Genomic DNA, 19,253 nt, shown 5'->3' with positions numbered 1-19,253 from the left:
CATGGTGATTTTGGGGGCCAGTCACTGCCTCTCAGCCTAATCTACTGCACAGGGTTGCTGTGGGGGTTAAAACAAGGAGGAGGAGGACAATGTCTGACACTTTGAGCTCCTTGGAGAAAAAGGAGGGATACAGATTCCATGAATAAATAGAAAAATCTTGGGGTTACTTGGAACAATATTCCCCAGCTCCCAAATGCCTGAGTAAGAAGGAAAGTTTTTTAATTCCTCCTGAATGTTAAGAATAATGGAGACAGGTGCGCCTCACTAGCGAAGGCATTCCACAAATTGGGGAACCACCACTGAAAAAGCAGGTGCTCTTCTGCTGAGTTACAGCCCTTCCCTTCCCTTCCTCCATGGAAACAGCAATTATGGGCAAACCTTCCTGGGAAGAATCTTTGTTGTGATGCTTGCTCCACTCCTGCCAGGCACAGCTGCCAGGTGTTCTGTGTGCTGTAGAACACAATTATGCAAGCTGGGGAGGTGGGGGAGGCAGCAGGCTCTGTCCGTCTGTGATGTGAACTGAATCTGAACCCTGAATTTGTACAAAACCGTTTCTAAGCAGCAGCGCCTCCAGCAGGCATCATTACCTTTTTCATGTTTGCTCCAAGCTTTGGGTATGGGGGCTTGTTGACCTTACTCCAGTCAACAGGAACTTTTATCTTTTCATAGAGCTGCAAGATGACCAATGCGTCCTGCAGATCACTGGAAACAGAGAGCATCAATTAATAGTTGATGTGTTTTTGCCACATGGGACATTTTCTTTTTAAAGCAAAACCAGCTCAATATTTAAAATACAGACACAACCCCTGCCGGAGTTACATGCATTCGACTCACACACAACTGGGCATACACGCAGTGCCAGGAAATAATTAAATAGCTCAATTCAAACCCAGAAAAGGTGGGCGAGAGCTGGAGTCTTCGTGGCTCATGAAGAGACCCTCCCCAGAGCGCAAAAAGGACATGTGAGGAAGGAGGAAGCCCCGAAGAGACTGGAGGCACTGAGGCTTTGTTTATACTGCTCGACCTCCCCACCTAACAACCGGTGTGTGGGGCAGCACAGCAGCAGCGGCTTTCTCCCTAGAGCTTCAATTCTAGTTGTGGATATTTTTGGATACAGTATTTTTGGTAAGGATTGAAGAGGAAGTGGCAGAGAGGGCGTTGAAAGGGCATTTAGAGGGTGCTCCCCATTTTACACGATTTCATGCACAGGGCCCCAGAACATAACCCCCACATGTGTAGAGTCACCTGTAGGTTCCAGCAGGGATGAAAACCCTCTGTGGCTCCCCAGATGCAGAAGGACTTCATCACCACCAGCCAGCAAGCCCAATGGTCAGGGACAATGGGCGCTCCCCTTCTATGCATCAGAAACCGATTGCTCCAAACAAGGCAGGCAGTGAGCCTGCTACTTACCCATAGAGATGGTTCACATGGGGGTTCACGCCAAGAGAGTTCATCCAGTTGCGAAATGTTCTTTCTTCTCGGGTCTCACCTAAGTTAAGGGGCGGGGGGAGACAGACAGGAAATTAGGTGCCCCTTTTACAAAACAACAACAACACTGAAGGCAGCTTAAAAAGTTAAATATCAGAAAACCTTTAATGCAACCACAGCGAAAATTAAAGTTATCCAAGTATACGAGAAAAAATCCATTTAATCCTTAAAAATCTGCAAAGCTTGGGCAGAACAGGGCAGCATGGTTTCTGAGAGAGAGAGTTGTGAACACACCATGTGAGTCTCCAGGAAATGTCTTCTTCCCAGTTGCCCCCTGCATAACTTTTGAACATAAGAAAATGTGCATGTGCAGGAGAGAGAAAAGCACCTGCAGCTGTCCACCTCTCTAACACACACACACAGAGAGAGAGAGAGGGAGGGAGAGAGAGGGAGAGAGAGAGAGAGAGAGAGAGAGAGAGAGAGAGAGAGAGAGACTGACTTTCCTCGTCCCTCCAACAAGAACCCTGGAGAGGAAATGCAGCCCTTCCTTACCTTCCAGCAGTGTCCAGTCAATGTCCTGGTTTTCAGGCTTGGTGAGTGCTGGGTACTTGTTGAACAAGTTGGCCACGAAAGCCAAGTTCAGTTTGGGGTTGCCACTTACAACGTCCGCTGGGGTGACAAACTGCCGGCAGCCCAGTCTATCTGCCTGCTGAAGCATGCACTCAGCCCTCTTCAAGTCGTCTTTCTCCTGGAAAAGCAGGGATAGCACCATGAACTATCAAGAGGACCTTCTTCAACCGCATCACAGGGCAGTGGTGATTAGCAGACCAATTGCCCAATCCCACATGTTCAGGGCTCGCCCTCTTCACCACCCACCACCAACAAAACAAGCTGGGGTGGGGAGGTCCACAGCTCAGTGTTAGGACACTTGCCTTGCATGAAGGTTCAGTCCCCAGCATCTCCAAGTAGTGCTGCAAAGCCTAAAACTCTGGAGACTGCAAGTCAGTGTAGGCAATAGTGAGCCAGATGGACCAACAGTCTGAATCAGTAGAAGGCAGCTTTGTATGGTAGGGGAAGGGCTATAAAGCAACTGCTATGCATGGAGAAGACCCGGGTTCTACATGGGGCTGCCCATGCAAAATTCAGTGGGAAGGTGCCACTTTCTTTCAACAGCATCTGGTGTTTTAAATTAACCAAAAGCCAGGCAACTATAATGTCCCGATGCTAAAGAGATTTGTAGCAGCCCAAGAATGGGGATGACTTACACTGAAGCCAGACATGTTGATGTCAATTTGCGGCTCCCCTTCCTTCTGTCCCTTGGGTGCAATTTGGTTGAGGAGATGGTAGTATGCTCTGGAGTCCTGGAGCAGACCAAAAACGAGGAAGAAGAGAGTCAGCCATTGGTTTGCCTACTGCAAGGCAGAAGACACATACAAGACCGGGCACCATTAAATTAGTTAAAACACTGAGGAGGTACACATTGCTTTGATACCTTAACAGAGTTACTGAAGTCAGTGAGCTTGCAAAAATAAAAGCAAGGGGAGGGGGAGAGAAAGGAAGGCAAGAGAGCGAAAGAAGGACAGCAGAAATCCAGGAAGCATGAGAGAAAGAGAGAAGAGAAGTAAGGTGGTTAGATGGGAACCAGTGGAAAATAGTTTCAATTCCAAAAACCAGGGAATATTCCCCAGTAGATAATCCAGCTTTTTGGGAGGGGGTGCCTCCCACTCCCAAAGCTACAGCAAGATCTGTAGGAATAATTCATTATCCTCACCCTCAGTAATATTTATATACCACTTAATGTGCAAAATCCTCAAGTGGCTTACATAAAGCACAGTAAGGTGGTTTTTAAAAATAAAAATAAATATGTATGAACATTTAAAACCAAAATTACAAAGAAATACATTGGTAAAAGCAGAGAAGCTACTGGTTTAATATTATGTTGAATATCAATAAATGCATCTGTTGAGTCTGGGAATGCCTGCTTCAATAGATGGGTCTTTAGGCAATGTTTAAATCTTGCCATTGTTTCTGCCTCATGAACAGCACACAGAAGGCCGTTTGGCCATTGGCCATTGGCCATGTTGGTTAGGGAAGGCGAGAGCCCCATAAAAGCTAGAGCGTCACAGGTATGCTCCTCCCTAGTTGAAAAGTTAACATGATTTCAAGGGCCCTCAGACCAGGCAGCCTCGGCAAAACCCCTCAACCCGGAAGAGATGGGCGTGAAATTCTCCCCCACTGTTTGCGTTCTCTGTACAAAGCGAGAACTATGCCTGTAGCCAGATGTTTAAGGTGGGATCATTGCAAGGCAGTCAGAACATCAGTTGTAGCCCATTTCTTTATTGCTTAGACAAGGCACCCCACTGTCTCCAGCCCCACAGATACCTTGATCTCTGAGCTGAAGTTGTTGATCTTGTGCCACCCAGCATTTTCCAGGTGGAAGTTGGCCCACCTCAAGAGCAGCTCCTCTGGAGACAACTTCATCAGGTCTTCCAAAGTCTCCCCATCTCGGAGCAAGGCAGCCAAGGCTGAAACAAAAGGACGGGGTCATGGATGTTGGAGAGCACCATTGGGAGAGGCTAGGTTTGCATTTCGTTCCTCCCAAACGAAGCTATTTAAGAGGGGCATAATCACATTTGGTTAAGGGAGGAAGTAAGTTGTCTTAATACTGAATGAGGCCCTTGATCCATCTAGCTCAGTACTGCCTACACTGACTGGCAGAGGCTCTCCAGAGTTTCAAGCAGGGAGATGCTTGAATGGAGATGCCATTGGAGATGGAATCTGAGATCTGCTGCATGCAAATCAGGTGCTCTGCCACTGAGCTATGGCCCTTCTCTGGCACTATTGAGCTATGCTTTCTGTCCCCAACTACAGAATCCAGAGTTCTCCACCTGGATATGTGATAGACTGAATCTGGGACTTTCTGCAGGAAACACAACTTTGACCCTCCACTTATCATAGGGAACTGCCTTATATAGAATCTGTCTATATTAGCTCAGTCTCCCTCAAGAGGTTGTGGACTTTCCTTCTTGGAGATTGTTAAGCAGAGGTTGAATGGCCATCATCACTAAAGAATGCTTTAGTGGTGATCCTTGTGTTGCAGGGAGTTGGACTAGAGGACCCTTGGAGTCCCTACCAATTCTACAATGCTATGATTCTGTGAACTACAACTTCCATCAGCCTCAACAAGCACAGCCCAGGATGATGAGAGCTGTCCTTCAGCGACATCTAGAGGGTAAAAGGGTCTCCACACCTAGTCTACACTGGCTGACAGAGGACCTCCAGGGTTTCAAGCAGGAGGATTTCTTAGTCCCACCTGGGAAGTTTTGGGGACTGCACCTGGATAGCTTAAAACACCTTAGGGATACCCTAACTGTGGCAAAAACACCAGTGTTCTAACCATGGCATCTTACTGGCTTGCTCACTCCCACAAATAGGGGCCAGCCTCTTTCCAAAACAGCAGCAGCAGTGATGACAACGAAATGCAAAACACTGGCCTGCTCAAAGGAAAATAAGAGGGTGGCTGGGTCCAGCAGTGACTTTTGCTGGGTAGTTCTTAGTCCGTCATCCGGATGGGAAGAGAGGGCAGCCTTTGGCTTACCTTCATTTCTGCTGAGTTCTATGTCTGCAAACAAGCCAATCTTGATGATCTGCCACAGAAGCCCTAGAACCAGATGTGGTTTCCCTTCCCTCAAATCTTCTGCTCCAATGTTGACCACATGACACCCAATGGCAGAGGCCGAGTTCAAGGCCAAGTTCAGGTTTTCCTGAAGACAGAAGAGGCTCAAGTCAGAAGGGATCCCTTTCATACCGTTATCCCTTGCCTAGAGCTGTCCCCTCCATGGGTGGTCAGGTGCACTGTATCTAAATTAGTCAAGAGACCCCTGACCATTAGGTCCAGTCACGAATGACTCTGGGGCTGTGGCACTCATCTCGCTTTATTGGCTGAGGGAGCCGGCGTACAGCTTCCGGGTCATGTGGCCAGCAGGACTGAGCCGCTTCTGGCGAACCACAGTGCCACCTGCATCCCTTGTAGCTAAATTACTGAAGCCCAAAATTGCTGGCTGTTCCTTTACCCACTGCCTTTCCCCACAAAGGGGTTATTTGTGCAGTGGTTCAAATGAAAATGCTAGACCATTGTTGTTGTTGTTTTTAAAAATACTGTCTGGTTGATCTTGAACCCTATGCTAGCAAACTGCAGGAGCACAGGAAGCTGCCTGATACAGAGTCAAGCCATTGGGTCCATTTAGCTCAGTGTTGTCTACACTGACTGGCAGAAGCTCTCTGAGGAGTCTTTCTGAGTTTTACCTTGAATACGCTAGGGACCAAACCTGGGTAACTTCTGTGTGCAAAACAGATGTTCCAGCACTGAGCTATACAGCGTTCCTTAACATGTAATGTTGTTTCATTGAAAGCAACATTAAATACTACAGTTAAAGCTTTTTTCTGCCTGTTGAATTAGGCTTTGGGGCCCTGATAGGGGAAAAACAGAAACAAATCCAACAGGTGTTGGGGCTTTTTGGGGGGGTAGGGCTCAAAGCAAAAATTGCTCCCCAAACGCTGTTGCTACAATGCATTTCCATTTAATAAGCTTCGAACCCAGTGGTGGTTTTTTCATCTGTTCTTTAACCTATATTAATATTTACAGGCAGCTACTTCGAACCTAGGGACGCAGGTGGCGCTGTGGGTTAAAGCCTCAGCGCCTAGGACTTGCCGATCGAAAGGTCGGCGGTTCGAATCCCTGCGGCGGGGTGCGCTCCCGCTGCTCGGTCCCAGCGCCTGCCAACCTAGCAGTTCGAAAGCACCTCCGGGTGCAAGTAGATAAATAGGGACCGCTTACCAGCGGGAAGGTAAACGGCGTTTCCGTGTGCGGCTCTGGCTCGCCAGAGCAGCGATGTCACGCTGGCCACGTGACCCGGAAGTGTCTCCGGACAGCGCTGGCCCCTGGCCTCTTAAGTGAGATGGGCGCACAACCCCAGAGTCTGTCAAGACTGGCCCGTACGGGCAGGGGTACCTTTACCTTTACCTTTTTACTTCGAACCTAGCAGTTTGAAAGCACGTCAAAGTGCAAGTACATAAATAGGTACCGCTCTGGCGGGAAGGTAAACGGCGTTTCCGTGCACTGCTCTGGTTTGCCAGAAGCGGCTCAGTCATGCTGGCCACATGACCCAAAAGCTGTACGCCAGCTCCCTCGGCCAATAAAGAGAGATGAACTCCGCAACGCCAGAGTCATCCGTGACTGGACTTAATGGTCAGGGATCCCTTTACCTTCTTACCTTTTGATATAAAGCAAAAGCATAGAAGAAGAGGCCCCTTCAATAACTAAAAGCAAAAAAACCCTCATCCCCCTTGGGTCAATGAACAACTCCAGCATTATTTTAACCCACTGGGGAAGTGGGGGGGGGGGGGAGGAAACCAGTTGGAGGAGGATTCCCTACCTGAATTATGAATGGTGTTAGCTTTTTCTTGTTGATCGCTCTTTCATCAATTGTGTCAGGAACAGAAAGGTTGATCATTTTACTGGTGGAAAAAAGCAGGGGAGAACAAGATTCAAACTGAGATTAGTCAGGGTCTATGCACTCATGTGCGGGACGCGGGTGGCGCTGTGGGTAAATGCCTCAGCGCCTAGGGCTTGCCGATCGAAAGGTCAGCGGTTCGAATCCCTGCGGCAGGGTGCGCTCCCGCTGCTCAGTCCCAGCGCCTGCCAACCTAGCAGTTCGAAAGCACCCTCGGGTGCAAGTAGATAAATAGGGACCGCTTTCTAGCGGGAAGGTAAACGGCGTTTCCGTGTGCAGCTCTGGCTCGCCAGAGCAGCGATGTCACGCTGGCCACGTGACCCGGAAGTGTCTCCGGACAGCGCTGGCCCCTGGCCTCTTGAGTGAGATGGGTGCACAGAGTCTTGCCAGAGTCTGGCAAGACTGGCCCCTACGGGCAGGGGTACCTTTACCTTTACCTTTATGCACTCATGTGAGAGGAGGGGGGGGGGATTCAGTGAAAGGGTGCAGGGCATGATTAAACGGCGTTTGCAGAATAACTCCTCTAAATAATATTAGTGCTATATTACTGCAATGTTGCTCAAAGAAGCAAGGAATTTTAAAAAATGAATTCTTCATTAATATATGTGAACTTTAAAAAAAGTTTTCCCCTCCTGTGATCTAAATTATTTTTAGCAAAGTTACCCTTAAAAGCAGGGGTGCAGAGACTTTTTTGTTCCATGTCCTGGATTCTTACCAGGACTGGCCTTGCAAACCAAACTGGGAAGGTGGATGGGGCCACACCAGCAGCAGCCACACATCCTGATGATGCCACATGACTGACAGGTGGCTTGTCAAAATCGCTTGTATGAGGCCTGTGAAATGAATGAGAGAGAAGCCTGGAATTTAAAATGCTGGCTTCTTTCTTGTGCTTCCCATTGATGGCTGCAGGTAGAGGCTGGACAGAGGGGAATACAGTATTAGAATTAGTATCAGTATTTATATCCTGCCTTTCTCCTAAGTTGGAATTCAAGGCAGCTTCCAACAATTGTTAAACGACTTTATAAATACTAAGTTATAAAACAAACAAAACCCAATTTTTTTTTTTAAAAAAACCTCAACAGGGTGAATTCAGAACCAGCGATTAAAATGCAGTTTGCCCTGACAGCATCCCAGAGATCAGAATAGTCTGCGCTTCCATTTCAAAAGGTCTGTTTGAATAGGAAGGTCATATAGGCTGCCAGAGGAAGACTACCAAGGAGGGAGCCAGGCTGGCCTATCTTGGGAGGGAATTCCACAATATGGCAGAGACCACACAAATGGCTCTCTCACATCACCACCAGCGGGACTGTTTAAGCAAACAGTCTGTGAGCACCTAGAAAGGAATGCTGTGATCACCAATAGTCAGCATGGATTTCTGAAAAATAAGTCATGTCAGACTAACCTGATCTCATTTTTTGACAGAATTACAAGCCTGGTAAATGAAGGGAACGCAGTGGATGTAGCCTACCTTGATTTCAGCAAGGCATTTGACAAGGTGCCCCATGATATTCTTGTAAAGAAGCTGGTAAAATGCGGACTTGACTATGCTACCACTGAGTGGATTTGTAACTGGCTGACTGACCAAACCCAAAGGGTGCTCATCAATGGTTCCTCTTCATCCTGGAGAAGAGTGATTAGTGGGGTGCCACAGGGTTCTGTCTTGGGCCCGATCTTATTCCACATCTTTATCAACGACTTGGATGATGGACTCAAGGGCATCCTGATCAAATTTGCAGATGACACCAAACTGGGAGGGGTGGCTAACACCCCAGAGGACAGGATCACACTTCAAAACGACCTTGACAGATTAGAGAACTGGGCCAAAACAAACAAGATGAATTTTAACAGGGAGAAATGTAAAGTATTGCACTTGGGCAAAAAAAATGAGAGGCACAAATACAAGATGGGTGACACCTGGCTTGAGAGCAGTACATGTGAAAAGGATCTAGGAGTCTTGGTTGACCACAAACTTGACATGAGCCAACAGTGTGACGCGGCAGCTAAAAAAGCCAATGCAATTCTGGGCTGCATCAATAGGAGTATAGCATCTAGATCAAGGGAAGTAATAGTGCCACTGTATTCTGCTCTGGTCAGACCTCACCTGGAGTACTGTGTCCAGTTCTGGGCACCACAGTTCAAGAAGGACACTGACAAACTGGAACGTGTCCAGAGGAGGGCAACCAAAATGGTCAAAGGCCTGGAAGCTAAGGGAGCTGGGCATGTTTAGCCTGGAGAAGAGGAGGTTAAGGGGTGATATGATAGCCATGTTCAAATATATAAAAGGATGTCACATAGAAGAGGGAGAAAGGTTGTTTTCTGCTGCTCCAGAGAAGCGGACACGGAGCAATGGATCCAAACTACAAGAAAGAAGATTCCACCTAAGCATTAGGAAGAACTTCCTAACAGTAAGAGCTGTTCGACAGTGGAATTTGCTGCCAAGGAGTGTGGTGGAGTCTCCTTCTTTGGAGGTCTTTAAGCAGAGGCTTGACAACCATATGTCAGGAGTGCTCTGATGGTGTTTCCTGCTTGGCAGGGCGTTGGACTCAATGGCCCTTGTGGTCTCTTCCAACTCTATGATTCTATGATTCTATAAGATGTGGGAGACCCTATTCAGACATGAAGTTCCCTGGGTGACCTTAGGCCAGTCCCTGCCTCTCAGACTAACCTACCTCACAGGGCTGTTGTGTAGATGAAAAGAAGAGCAGGGAGAACTAGGTACGCCACTTGGGCTCTTTGGAGGAAAGGTAAGGTACAAATGTAATGAAGAAATAATGAATAAACTGCTACTCTGAAGTTGATGGGATGAAGAGAGGGTGATCAACAAAGGATCTTGGCATCCACGTAGGTTCGTGGATACGAAGAAAGGATCTTTCGGGTGGACAGGACCAAAGCCATATACTTAAGGCTTAAATCATGTACTTTTAATCCGGGAATAAGGAAAGCGTTAAGGAAACTGGAAAAAAACCATGGGGTTTGCTCTCCATGAGTTGGCAGAAATGTTATTTTGCCCATGTGCAGCTGAGGCATCTTGTGACTGTCATGTCTCTGTTGCTGGGCCAACTATCACTAGGCACAGGGCAGAAAAGGGCTCAAGCTGCAGTGCTGGGGCGTGCAGGAGAATCTATGGGAAATGTGGAGATTGTTGGAACAAGCCTGTGAAAATGTGGAAGACGTTCTAAAGGGTTCGTCTGACAGACGACGAGCAACATGCAAGACCTCTAGACTCAGAACTTCAGGACTCTGAGAACTCTGGAAGTTGCAGAACTTTGTTAGCAACTAGATTTTGCATTTGCCTTGTGGACTCTGCAAGGAATTGGCAAGCAAAGAACCCCTCTGGGCTCAGAAAGAGAAAATTTACTGTAGCAGCTTTAAATAGTATGTGCATATTTTGTGCATGTGTTTGTGTAGGCCAAGTAAAAGCAATCTCTGCTACACAGTTTTTTTCTTCCTGTGGTGAGCTTAGCCACTTGGCTGAACTTCTATAGCACATACAAAATACCCAACAGGACAACCTAAACCATACACTGTGAACTTTAGACAGGAGGGAAGAGCTAACATACAGAGTTACAAGAGCTGGTTTCAACATTGCCACTGGTGCTCTATGCTAAGTCAATAGGGAGCAGTCAGTGCTGCAGATGTAGATGTGGGAGACTCAGGTTCAAATCCCCAATTAGCTGTGTCAATCAGTCTTTCTCAGCCTAACCTCCTTTTTTAAAGAATAAAATCATGTGTGCTTTAGTATGTGAGAGTCCACACTTCCACTGGAAAACTGACCTCTCCTTGACCTCTCTGAACACTGACCTCTCCTTGAGCTTTTCCATCCCAGCTGGTATGGAACTTGTACCCGAGTTTCCTTATTTCCATCACCCTCCAAATTCACTTTCCTTTTGTGCCATTAAATTATACAGACTGATTTTTTTGGTTCATTTTGCTATTTAAAGTTGCAATTGATAAGCTGCTCTGGGGGAGTTTTTTGACTGAAGAGTGGGATAAAAAAATCCTTTAAACGAATGGTTAATAATATGTACATCACCCTGAGCTCTCTGAAAACATAATGGAATAAAGACTAAAGACTAAAAGTAAAATAAAATTATTGGAGGTAAGTGTGATATCAAATGAACCCATGTGAAGTGTGACAATCTAAAACATCAACAGGAAAGCTAATATAGGAATGTCACTTAACTGGAGATTACAATTTTCCCCTTTCTGCACCTTTCTAATTGCATCCATAATTCCAGAGAGCAAAAGCCCTCCAAAGAAAAAACTCACCACAGCACAATCCCATCTGCAACAGCTTTGAAGAGATCGTCTGTATTTGGGTTCATTGGAATGACATGCTTACAGTCCGGGTCATTTTCCAAAGCCTTGTTTATCCAGTTCACAAAGGCATATTTTTCTTCCTCTGAAGAAGAAGGAGACTGTCAAGTTCATTGTATGTTTAGGGCTCACACAGGTGGCAAGCAAAACAAGAGGACTCAGAGCCTCATCAGGCACCAGAAAACCCTGGGACAGGCTCCCCCCCACCCACATCTAATCACTTTAGATACTGCAGAAGGTGGGGGCTGACCCATAGGAAGTTCATGGCTTTGGTGTTTGAGTGATCCACAATGAAATACCAAACAACACCTGGGGCTCAAGCAATTAACTATAGGCCTCCCACAAATCTGCACAACTTTTAACTGTGTCACATACGCAGAGACCATCTGAACTGTTCAGATAAAACTCCTCCCCAATGCACCCTATCTTTGATAAAGAATTATTCACAAAGCAGCTTCCAAGACCCACTAAGGCCGTGGAGATAAATTCAAAACAGTAATGCTTAATTGTACATTGACTTGGAATACAATTAAATTGATTCATTTAATTAATTCCATGAAACTGAACTTTGATCCAGTGGCATCTGGGGTCAAATCCCCCATAGTACACCTCCAGGTGATCTTACTGCCCACCAGGGAGTGCTACCAATCACTTTGGGAACCATGACTGCAAACTGAATTCTTGAGTTTTGATCTGTTCCACTGTCTGTTTATTTATTTAGCCTTCACGTTTCTACCACAGATCACTGATGGGATGGCTCTCTCTTTCATCCTCACAAAAACACAGGGAGGCAAGCTGGGTTAGGCCGAGAGAGCATGACTGGGTGAAGAGGGCCAAGTGAGATCCCTGGCTCCACAAGGCCTCCTTGGAATCTCACACCCAACAGGGAGTGCATTCCAGTAATAGCTTATGGCAAAGCTGGGGAACCTGGTGGCCTCCAGGTGTTGTTGGACTCCAACTCCCATCCGTCCCAGCCAGCATGGCCAAGGGTCAGAAGAATAGGAGCTACAGGGCACCACATTGGTTATAGAGTGGTGCCTCGCTAGACGAAAAGAATTCGTTCCGCGATTCTCTTCGTCTAGCGGTTTTTTCGTCTTGCGAAGCAAGCCCATTGACAGCTTAGCAGATTAGCGCTACATCTGTCAAGTGGCTTCCAGCGATCAGCTGTTAAGCGGCTTATCAGCGGAACAGCTGATAAGCGGCTTAGCGGCTTAAGAAAAGGGCAGAAAAAGCGAAAGAACCCCGCGGGGGGGATGCAAGATTTTTTTTGTCTTGCGAAGCAACCCCATAGGGAAATTCGTTTTGCGAAGCGCCTCCAAAACGGAAAACCCTTTTGTCTAGCGGGTTTTCCATCTTGCGAGGCATTCGTCTTGCGGGGCACCACTGTACCCAACACAGCTGAATGTTGGAAGATTCAGGACAGACAAAAGGAAGTCCTTCACACAGCACCTTGTTAAACTATGGAACTCCCTCCCACAGGAGGCAGTGATGGCCACCAATCTAGATAGCTTTAAAAGAGGACCACTCACCATGACAGCAATGATCTGCCTCCACAGTAGGTGGCAATAGCACCCCTAAGTATCTGTTGCCGGGCAATTGTTTAATTGTTGCACTTAGATCCTAGTTTCTCCTCCCAAGGAGCTCAGGGTGGGATCCATGGTTCTTCCCCTCCTTATTTAATCGCCACAACCACCCTGCGAGGTAGGTTAGGCTGAGAGGCAGGGCCTGGCCCCCAGGGTCACCCAGTGAGCTGCATGGCTGAGTGGGGATTTGAACCCTGGTCTCCAATGTACTAGTCCCAACATGCTAACCGCTACACCACACTGCTATGGTGTGTGACTCCATGCATCATTTCAGCCACAGCACATGGGTCCCAGGATGCAGCTGGAGCTAGGGATTTGCATCACCGGCATGGAGGGAATTGAGGTGGTGCCTGAAAATAACTGATGGGGTCTTCCTAGGAGTGCTGTCTCTGCACCCAATTTACACCCCAAGGGCACAAAAAAGAGGCAGAGAAAATAAACCTCAGTAGCATAGGATGCAGGAATGTATTTCAACTTAGTCCAAAAGATTATTTCAGGGGCTACCTGAGTAGGAGTGCTGGGTGCCTTCGCTGGAGAGCTCAGATGTCCCACCGATTGCGCAAATGCCTTCTTTTCTGTTGATGGCTTTTCTGAAAGTCTTGGCGATGTCACTGCTTTTCACCTCTTGGAAGATCTGCGCAAATAAAAACACGTGCAGTCAGTGATAGGCCTGGCTCTTAGCGACATATTAAGCCTGTACCTGAGCTGCACTATGTCAGACCTGAAGCTTGGAGGCTGATTGTGGTTGTATGCTTTGCCAAACCCAACCTCAATAATAAGGAGTTTCAGCAGGTAGGAAATGGGGACCCAGGTGTATGTGGAGCAGAATGCTCAGCATGAAGGAGCACCCAATCCTGGAAAACCCTTAATAGACATTTCAAAGGCTGCAACCACAACCTGGGTTTGCCACCTCAGTGAGAACCAGCTCACAAGACAAACCTTTTTGCCGTGCCTTTTCTGTTCAGGATTCCAGCTACATTGGTACCTCTGGATATGAACGGGATCCGTTCCGGAGCCCTTTTCGCATCATGAAGTAAACGTAAGACACGACTGCGTGTCTACAGGTTGTGTTTCGCCGCTTCCGCACATGCGCGTGATGTCACTTTGAGCGTCTGCACATGAGCGAGCGGCAAAACCCAGAAGTAACGTGCTCCGTCACTTCTGGGTTGCCATGGAGCGCAACCCAAAGCTACTTCAACCTAAGGTATGACTGTACTCCATTCTAGCGCACATGGCACATGGTTTATGATACCCCATCCATCAAACAAACAAACAAACAAACAAACAGTGAGCATTTCATGACCACTGAACAAAGTCTGCATTGGGCTGTTTTTTTGAGTCTCCCCATCCCCCACCCACAAGGGTCCCACCCCTAAATATTTCATGGTACTTCTACAAATTTTGGAGCTTCCACAAAGTAGTGCAGTTGGTAGAGAATAAGACTCTTAATCTGGGCTCAAGTCCCACAACAGGCAAAATATTCCTACATTGCAGGAGATAGACTAGATGACCCACACGGCCCCTTCCAACAATAATTCTATGATTCTATACAACTTGCTGATAGTACTCTCTTATGCCTGGCTGGTCCTGTCTTGGCACTTGGGGAACTGAGATCAGGATTGGAGAACCAGCAGCCCTCCAGATGTTGTTAGATTCTAGCTCCCATCAGCCAGGGCCAGCACAGAAAAACATCAGGGTTGGGAACAGTAATTCAGCAACATGTGGTGGGCTGCAAATTCACCCCTCCTGAAAGATAGGATGACACAAGTCTCCTGCGCTTGTTGGTGCAGCTCCAAAGCACAGCAGGTAAGTATCTCACATGCTATTAGATCAGAATCAACTAGAACACCTAAAGGAGTCAAAGGGCTAGAGGAAGTCTGGGGAGATTTTTGCCTTTGGATAGCAGAGCCCCCAGCTGCCAAAATACCACACCACAAACTGCTTTTGAGATTCCCTCAAGTTTTCCCAAGTGGTATTGGGGGTGGATGGCATTGTTGTTTGGGAAAGAGAGGCCCAGAGGTTTCAAGGCCTTTAAGAAGTGGAATAAAATTTCAGATCAGTCCATTCAGCTCTGCTGTGTGTGGCACAATGCCCCTCACCATCACAGATGGCTGCTTTGCAGCAGATGCAGGCACTGAGGTTCTAGGACTGGAAGAGACACGGGGGACTAGAAGCAGGGAGTTTTTTTAGATACTTACATAAACAAACTCTTCAAAGCTGATCTTCCCATCTTTGTTCTTGTCCCCGTCTATCATCAGTTTCTGGATGATCTCCCTCACTTTGTATCCAGGAAGGGGAAGGTTGGCTTCTTTGAAGAGTTCGTGCAACTCATAATCACAGATGAATCCATTGCTGTTGAGATCTTTAATGCAAAAGAAAAAACACACAAGGCGTGTGAGAAAAAATTTGTGGAGTTTTATTGTTTGATATTAGGTTGTTCTAAGCTGCTTCTAAGTCACAAAATATAGATTTGTTCATTCATTTGCTTGCTTGCTTGCTTGCTTACTTACTGAATTTGTATTCTGCCCTTGCTCTCAAATGAGCCCACAACACCCACATTTATTTAATTAGGTATTTATTTTAAAAGCATTCTTAAACAGTTAAAACATTCTAAAAACAGTTATCATCCAGTGATCTTGGGGTTACCAGGAACTGTATTCCTTAGCCAGCAAATGTCTGGGTAAACAGGAAAGTTTTCAAATGACTCCTGGGAGTTCATAATGATGGAGACAGGGGCACCCCACTAAGGAGTGCATCCCATACAATGGGGAAAGCAGGTGTACATACTCATATATAAGCATGCATTTGTAGCCTGTGCTTCACCATGTGGTCCCAGGGTGAGGCTACATACGGCTCAACGCAGAAAGGAAACCAAGTAAGACATAAGCACTATGAAACCGAATAAACGGCAAACAGAAAGCAAAGCAAGATTGCAATGGGAGGGACAGACTGACCTTATCTTCCATCTTCCCAAAAGGTGCTTCTTGACCTGACTTCCAAAGCTCATCCCATAGTGAGGACACAATTTGCAGCTTGGGGAGTGCTGCAGAGAAGCCCCTCTAATGCCCCCACCCCCCTGAATCTCACAAGGGCGGCATTAAAGCAGTAGCAAAGGCTTCCATTGCAGACCAAACCAGGTCTACTTGGAAGGAAACACTGCTTCTGCTATGTTGGGTTAATGTTGCAGGGAAAATACAGAACGATGCTGGATCACAACCTCATATGCTTTTAATTCTGTTGGGAGCCGCCCAGATCGGGGGGGGGGGTTTAAATTATTATTATTATTATTATTATTATTATTATTATTATTATTTACATTTTCAATAAATATAGCCATATTTTTATGATCATTTAAATAGAACTGGTTCCTTTCAGTTCAGACTTTTGGCTCTGTTCTGTATATTATCTGGCTAAGATCACCCACTAGGGGGCAGCACGAACAAACCTGGCACACAGAGACACCACGCTGGAGAGAATTTGGGATCCAGTTTGCTGCTCCCAGAGCAGAGGCACCCACTCCTGACACCTGGATGCATAATTCATGGTGCTGTAAGCCATAATAGACACTCACCAACTTTGGCAAAGGCCTCCCTGAGTTCCTCTAGCTCATCTTTGGATATCTGTGTAGTGCTGGCCATGTTCATGCATTAAAACAAGCACCTGCAGGGGAAAGGGAGAGGGGAGGTGGAAGAGAAGCAGGAACACTGAATAAAATCAGGAGCACCAGTCTAGTTTTGAAATCCCTCCTTTCCCAACAGACTGCAACAGAAAATGGGCTGCTGTGTCTGCTACTCCTCCAGTGGGATTTCTCCAGGCATGAGAGAGCAGTGTGCTAGCTAAACCATTAATGCTATCAATATCTAACCATCCCCGTTTACTTTTGAGAACAGGGCACACCGTGGCTGCCTGTTAAACCAAAGAATTCGCTCCCGCCAGAAGAAGCGCTGAAGGCCATCAACTTGGATGACTCTAAAAGACTTATAGACAAATTCTCCTGCTCTGGAAGGCAGGACTCGAACCAATGGCTTCAAGTTACAAGAAAGGACATTCCAGGAAGAACTTTCCGACAGTAAGAGCTGTTAGACCATGGAAGAGACTCCCTTGGAGGGTGGTGGCCTCTCCTTCCTTGGAGGTTTTTAAGCAGAGGTTGGATGGCAACTTGTCATGGATGCTTTAGCTGAGATTCCGGCACTGCAGGGAGCTTGGGCTAGAACTCTACAGTTCTGTGATTCTATAATTCTATTAATATTTTAACAAGGTTAGTAAGAGAGAAAGTGTAAATCAAACACAATTATACAGAAGAAGAAAGTGGATATTATAGAGAACATGGAGGGGTGGAAAAATAAAAAGGCAAGATTATTACAGCTATTCCAATAAAGGACACTGGAAATCTTGCTTCTGTTCCCAATAATTAAATTTTACTCAACAAAGTGTTTAGATTTATGGTCTCCTTATTACAAAATAAAAGGGTTTCTCAATGAACACGCTGTCCTGTTATCTGCCTTAATTAAACTCTGCCATGTTTTCTGTCTACAACCCCTCCCCACAACTTGGCATTCTCCAGACATTTTGGACTACAAATCCCACCATCCTGAAACATCTGGAGGGCAACAGGTTGGGGTGTATATATCCCATCCCAGATTCTTATTATCCAAGTCAATCAACAAGCAGACCTGAAATCTCCTAATTTGGCTTGGAGATCTCACAAGCTCACGGGTTTTGCAAAGGAACGATGCTGTACCCTGTATAGTATCAAGGAGGAAGCTCTTTAGGTGCCTCCAAGCCTCAGTGTATTGCATTAATACTGCCAGCCAGGATGCTTCCATGTGTGATTTATTCGCAGCCTGGTTTTGGGGAGAGTGTTTCCTCAAGGCTCACATAGAACCAAAGTTTTGGCTTATTATCACAGACTGCATGCTGGGTAGCTTCTTTACTCTTAACTGGTTTAGGTGTCATGGCTTCTGGTCACCCAGGACAGAAATGTTTAAAACAAAACTTGCAAATCAATGGTTCTCAAACCTTTTTACGCCACCACATCCTTGGTTCCATAAACTCCTCCCCAAGTGCTCACTGCCCTATCTTATAAAAAGCATTATTCAAAACAGTGTTTTCCACAACCAACTAAGGCCATGATAATAACACAGTAAAATTCCAAGTGATGGAAATTAACTGTGCAGTGCTCCAATTCAAACGATTGGTTATCACTGCTTCATTGTGCACTCTGGTATGTGTCCCTTTGCTTTCCACTGTGGAATTCTGGGACACTCAATGAAGCTGAATGTTGGAAGATTCAGGACCCACAAAAGAAAGTCCTTCTTCACACAGCACATAGTTAAACTGGAACTCACTCCAGGGTGCGGCATAATTAAAATGTCATGACCAGCCAATGGCAATGAAGCAACATCCAGTATTTGCCCTCAGGAACAAGCAAAACCTTTGGGGGAGATTTTGTGGTGCATGGTCAGGTTTGTAAGAGAAGTCCCATGCATGGACCATTTTATATTCTCTTGCATGAATATAATCCTTAAATTGCAAGAATATAGGAAGGCAAGATAAATCCTGGGGTTATAATTCTTTGATTATGGTGCAGAACAAGTTATACACAGTGTGCATATTCTTGGAAATGTAACAAATAAGTAAATTGGGGTGGGGAACCCTCTTCAGCTGAAGGGCTGCATTTCCTTTGGGGCAACTTCCCAAAGGTCACAGGACAATGGTGGGAGGGGCTAGAGGAAAAAATTGGCAGATTTTACCTGTGCACAGGAGGGTACTTTCTACACAGCCAGGTGAGCAAGAGGCATGATCAGAGTTCAAGGCCATATTTCCAACCAGGCAAAAGCATTCAAGGGCACAGTAAAGGGCAATGAAGGGCTGTGGCCTGGGGAAGAATCCCAAGGGCCAAAGAGAGGGTCACATTTGTGCCCTGGCCCTGAGGCTCCCCACTCCTGAATTTAATAATAATAATAAAGGATTGTGTGTTTACAGGTGAATATGGGCTGCCTGGTACCACTCAGAAAAGAGCGTGCTGTGAAATGAATCAAAGCAGAGTGTTTTGTTGTGTGGCCAAAGGTGGCCACCTGCCAGGATCCTTTGTTTGAACTGGCACCAATGAACATTCCCCCTGCCTCTGTTTGCAAAGCGTCTCAATAGGCCCCACTTGCTGTTCCAAGCTAGAGGCTTCAGCATGTGCTTCCAGGCGATGGAGATGTCTGGAGGCCCTGTTTGTCTGGGGTTGCAAACATTTGCTGAGGTTTGGTGCTTTGTTGTTGTTTTTTTATTCTGTGTGCTTAAGAATCCATTTTCACAAGGGTTGTGGGGGAGAAGGCAGAAAACAAGAAAAGGTTAAATAAACATGGCACACTCAGTGCCCCTTTCCAGCCCAATAATTATATATGCCATGTCCTGTGTCACA

The 19,253-nt window shown here is 46.4% G+C and overlaps 1 protein-coding gene across 4 annotated transcripts in view; it reads right to left on the bottom strand.

Moving 5' to 3' along the window:
* Positions 1 to 19,253, bottom strand: part of PLS3 (plastin 3) — a 66,110-nt gene that overhangs the window by 6,324 nt on the left and 40,533 nt on the right. For all 4 annotated transcript variants that reach the window (XM_083721030.1, XM_083721032.1, XM_083721031.1 and 1 more), the window contains 11 exons: positions 16,413 to 16,501; positions 15,040 to 15,203; positions 13,346 to 13,475; positions 11,211 to 11,343; positions 6,864 to 6,945; positions 5,027 to 5,192; positions 3,811 to 3,953; positions 2,694 to 2,789; positions 1,981 to 2,176; positions 1,411 to 1,489; positions 588 to 702 (listed from right to left, as the gene is read on the bottom strand). In XM_083721030.1, coding sequence (XP_083577156.1) covers positions 588 to 702; positions 1,411 to 1,489; positions 1,981 to 2,176; positions 2,694 to 2,789; positions 3,811 to 3,953; positions 5,027 to 5,192; positions 6,864 to 6,945; positions 11,211 to 11,343; positions 13,346 to 13,475; positions 15,040 to 15,203; positions 16,413 to 16,485 — 1,377 coding nt within the window. In that variant the 5' untranslated portion in view covers positions 16,486 to 16,501. The remainder of the gene's footprint in view (positions 1 to 587; positions 703 to 1,410; positions 1,490 to 1,980; positions 2,177 to 2,693; positions 2,790 to 3,810; positions 3,954 to 5,026; positions 5,193 to 6,863; positions 6,946 to 11,210; positions 11,344 to 13,345; positions 13,476 to 15,039; positions 15,204 to 16,412; positions 16,502 to 19,253) is intronic.

Source organism: Podarcis gaigeae (assembly GCF_964106915.1).
Source record: "Podarcis gaigeae genome assembly, chromosome: Z".
In the NCBI taxonomy this organism is placed as follows: Eukaryota; Metazoa; Chordata; class Lepidosauria; order Squamata; family Lacertidae; genus Podarcis; species Podarcis gaigeae.
The sequence above is the reverse complement of the archived record's forward strand: the minus strand, read 5'-3'. Positions and strand labels throughout refer to the sequence as shown.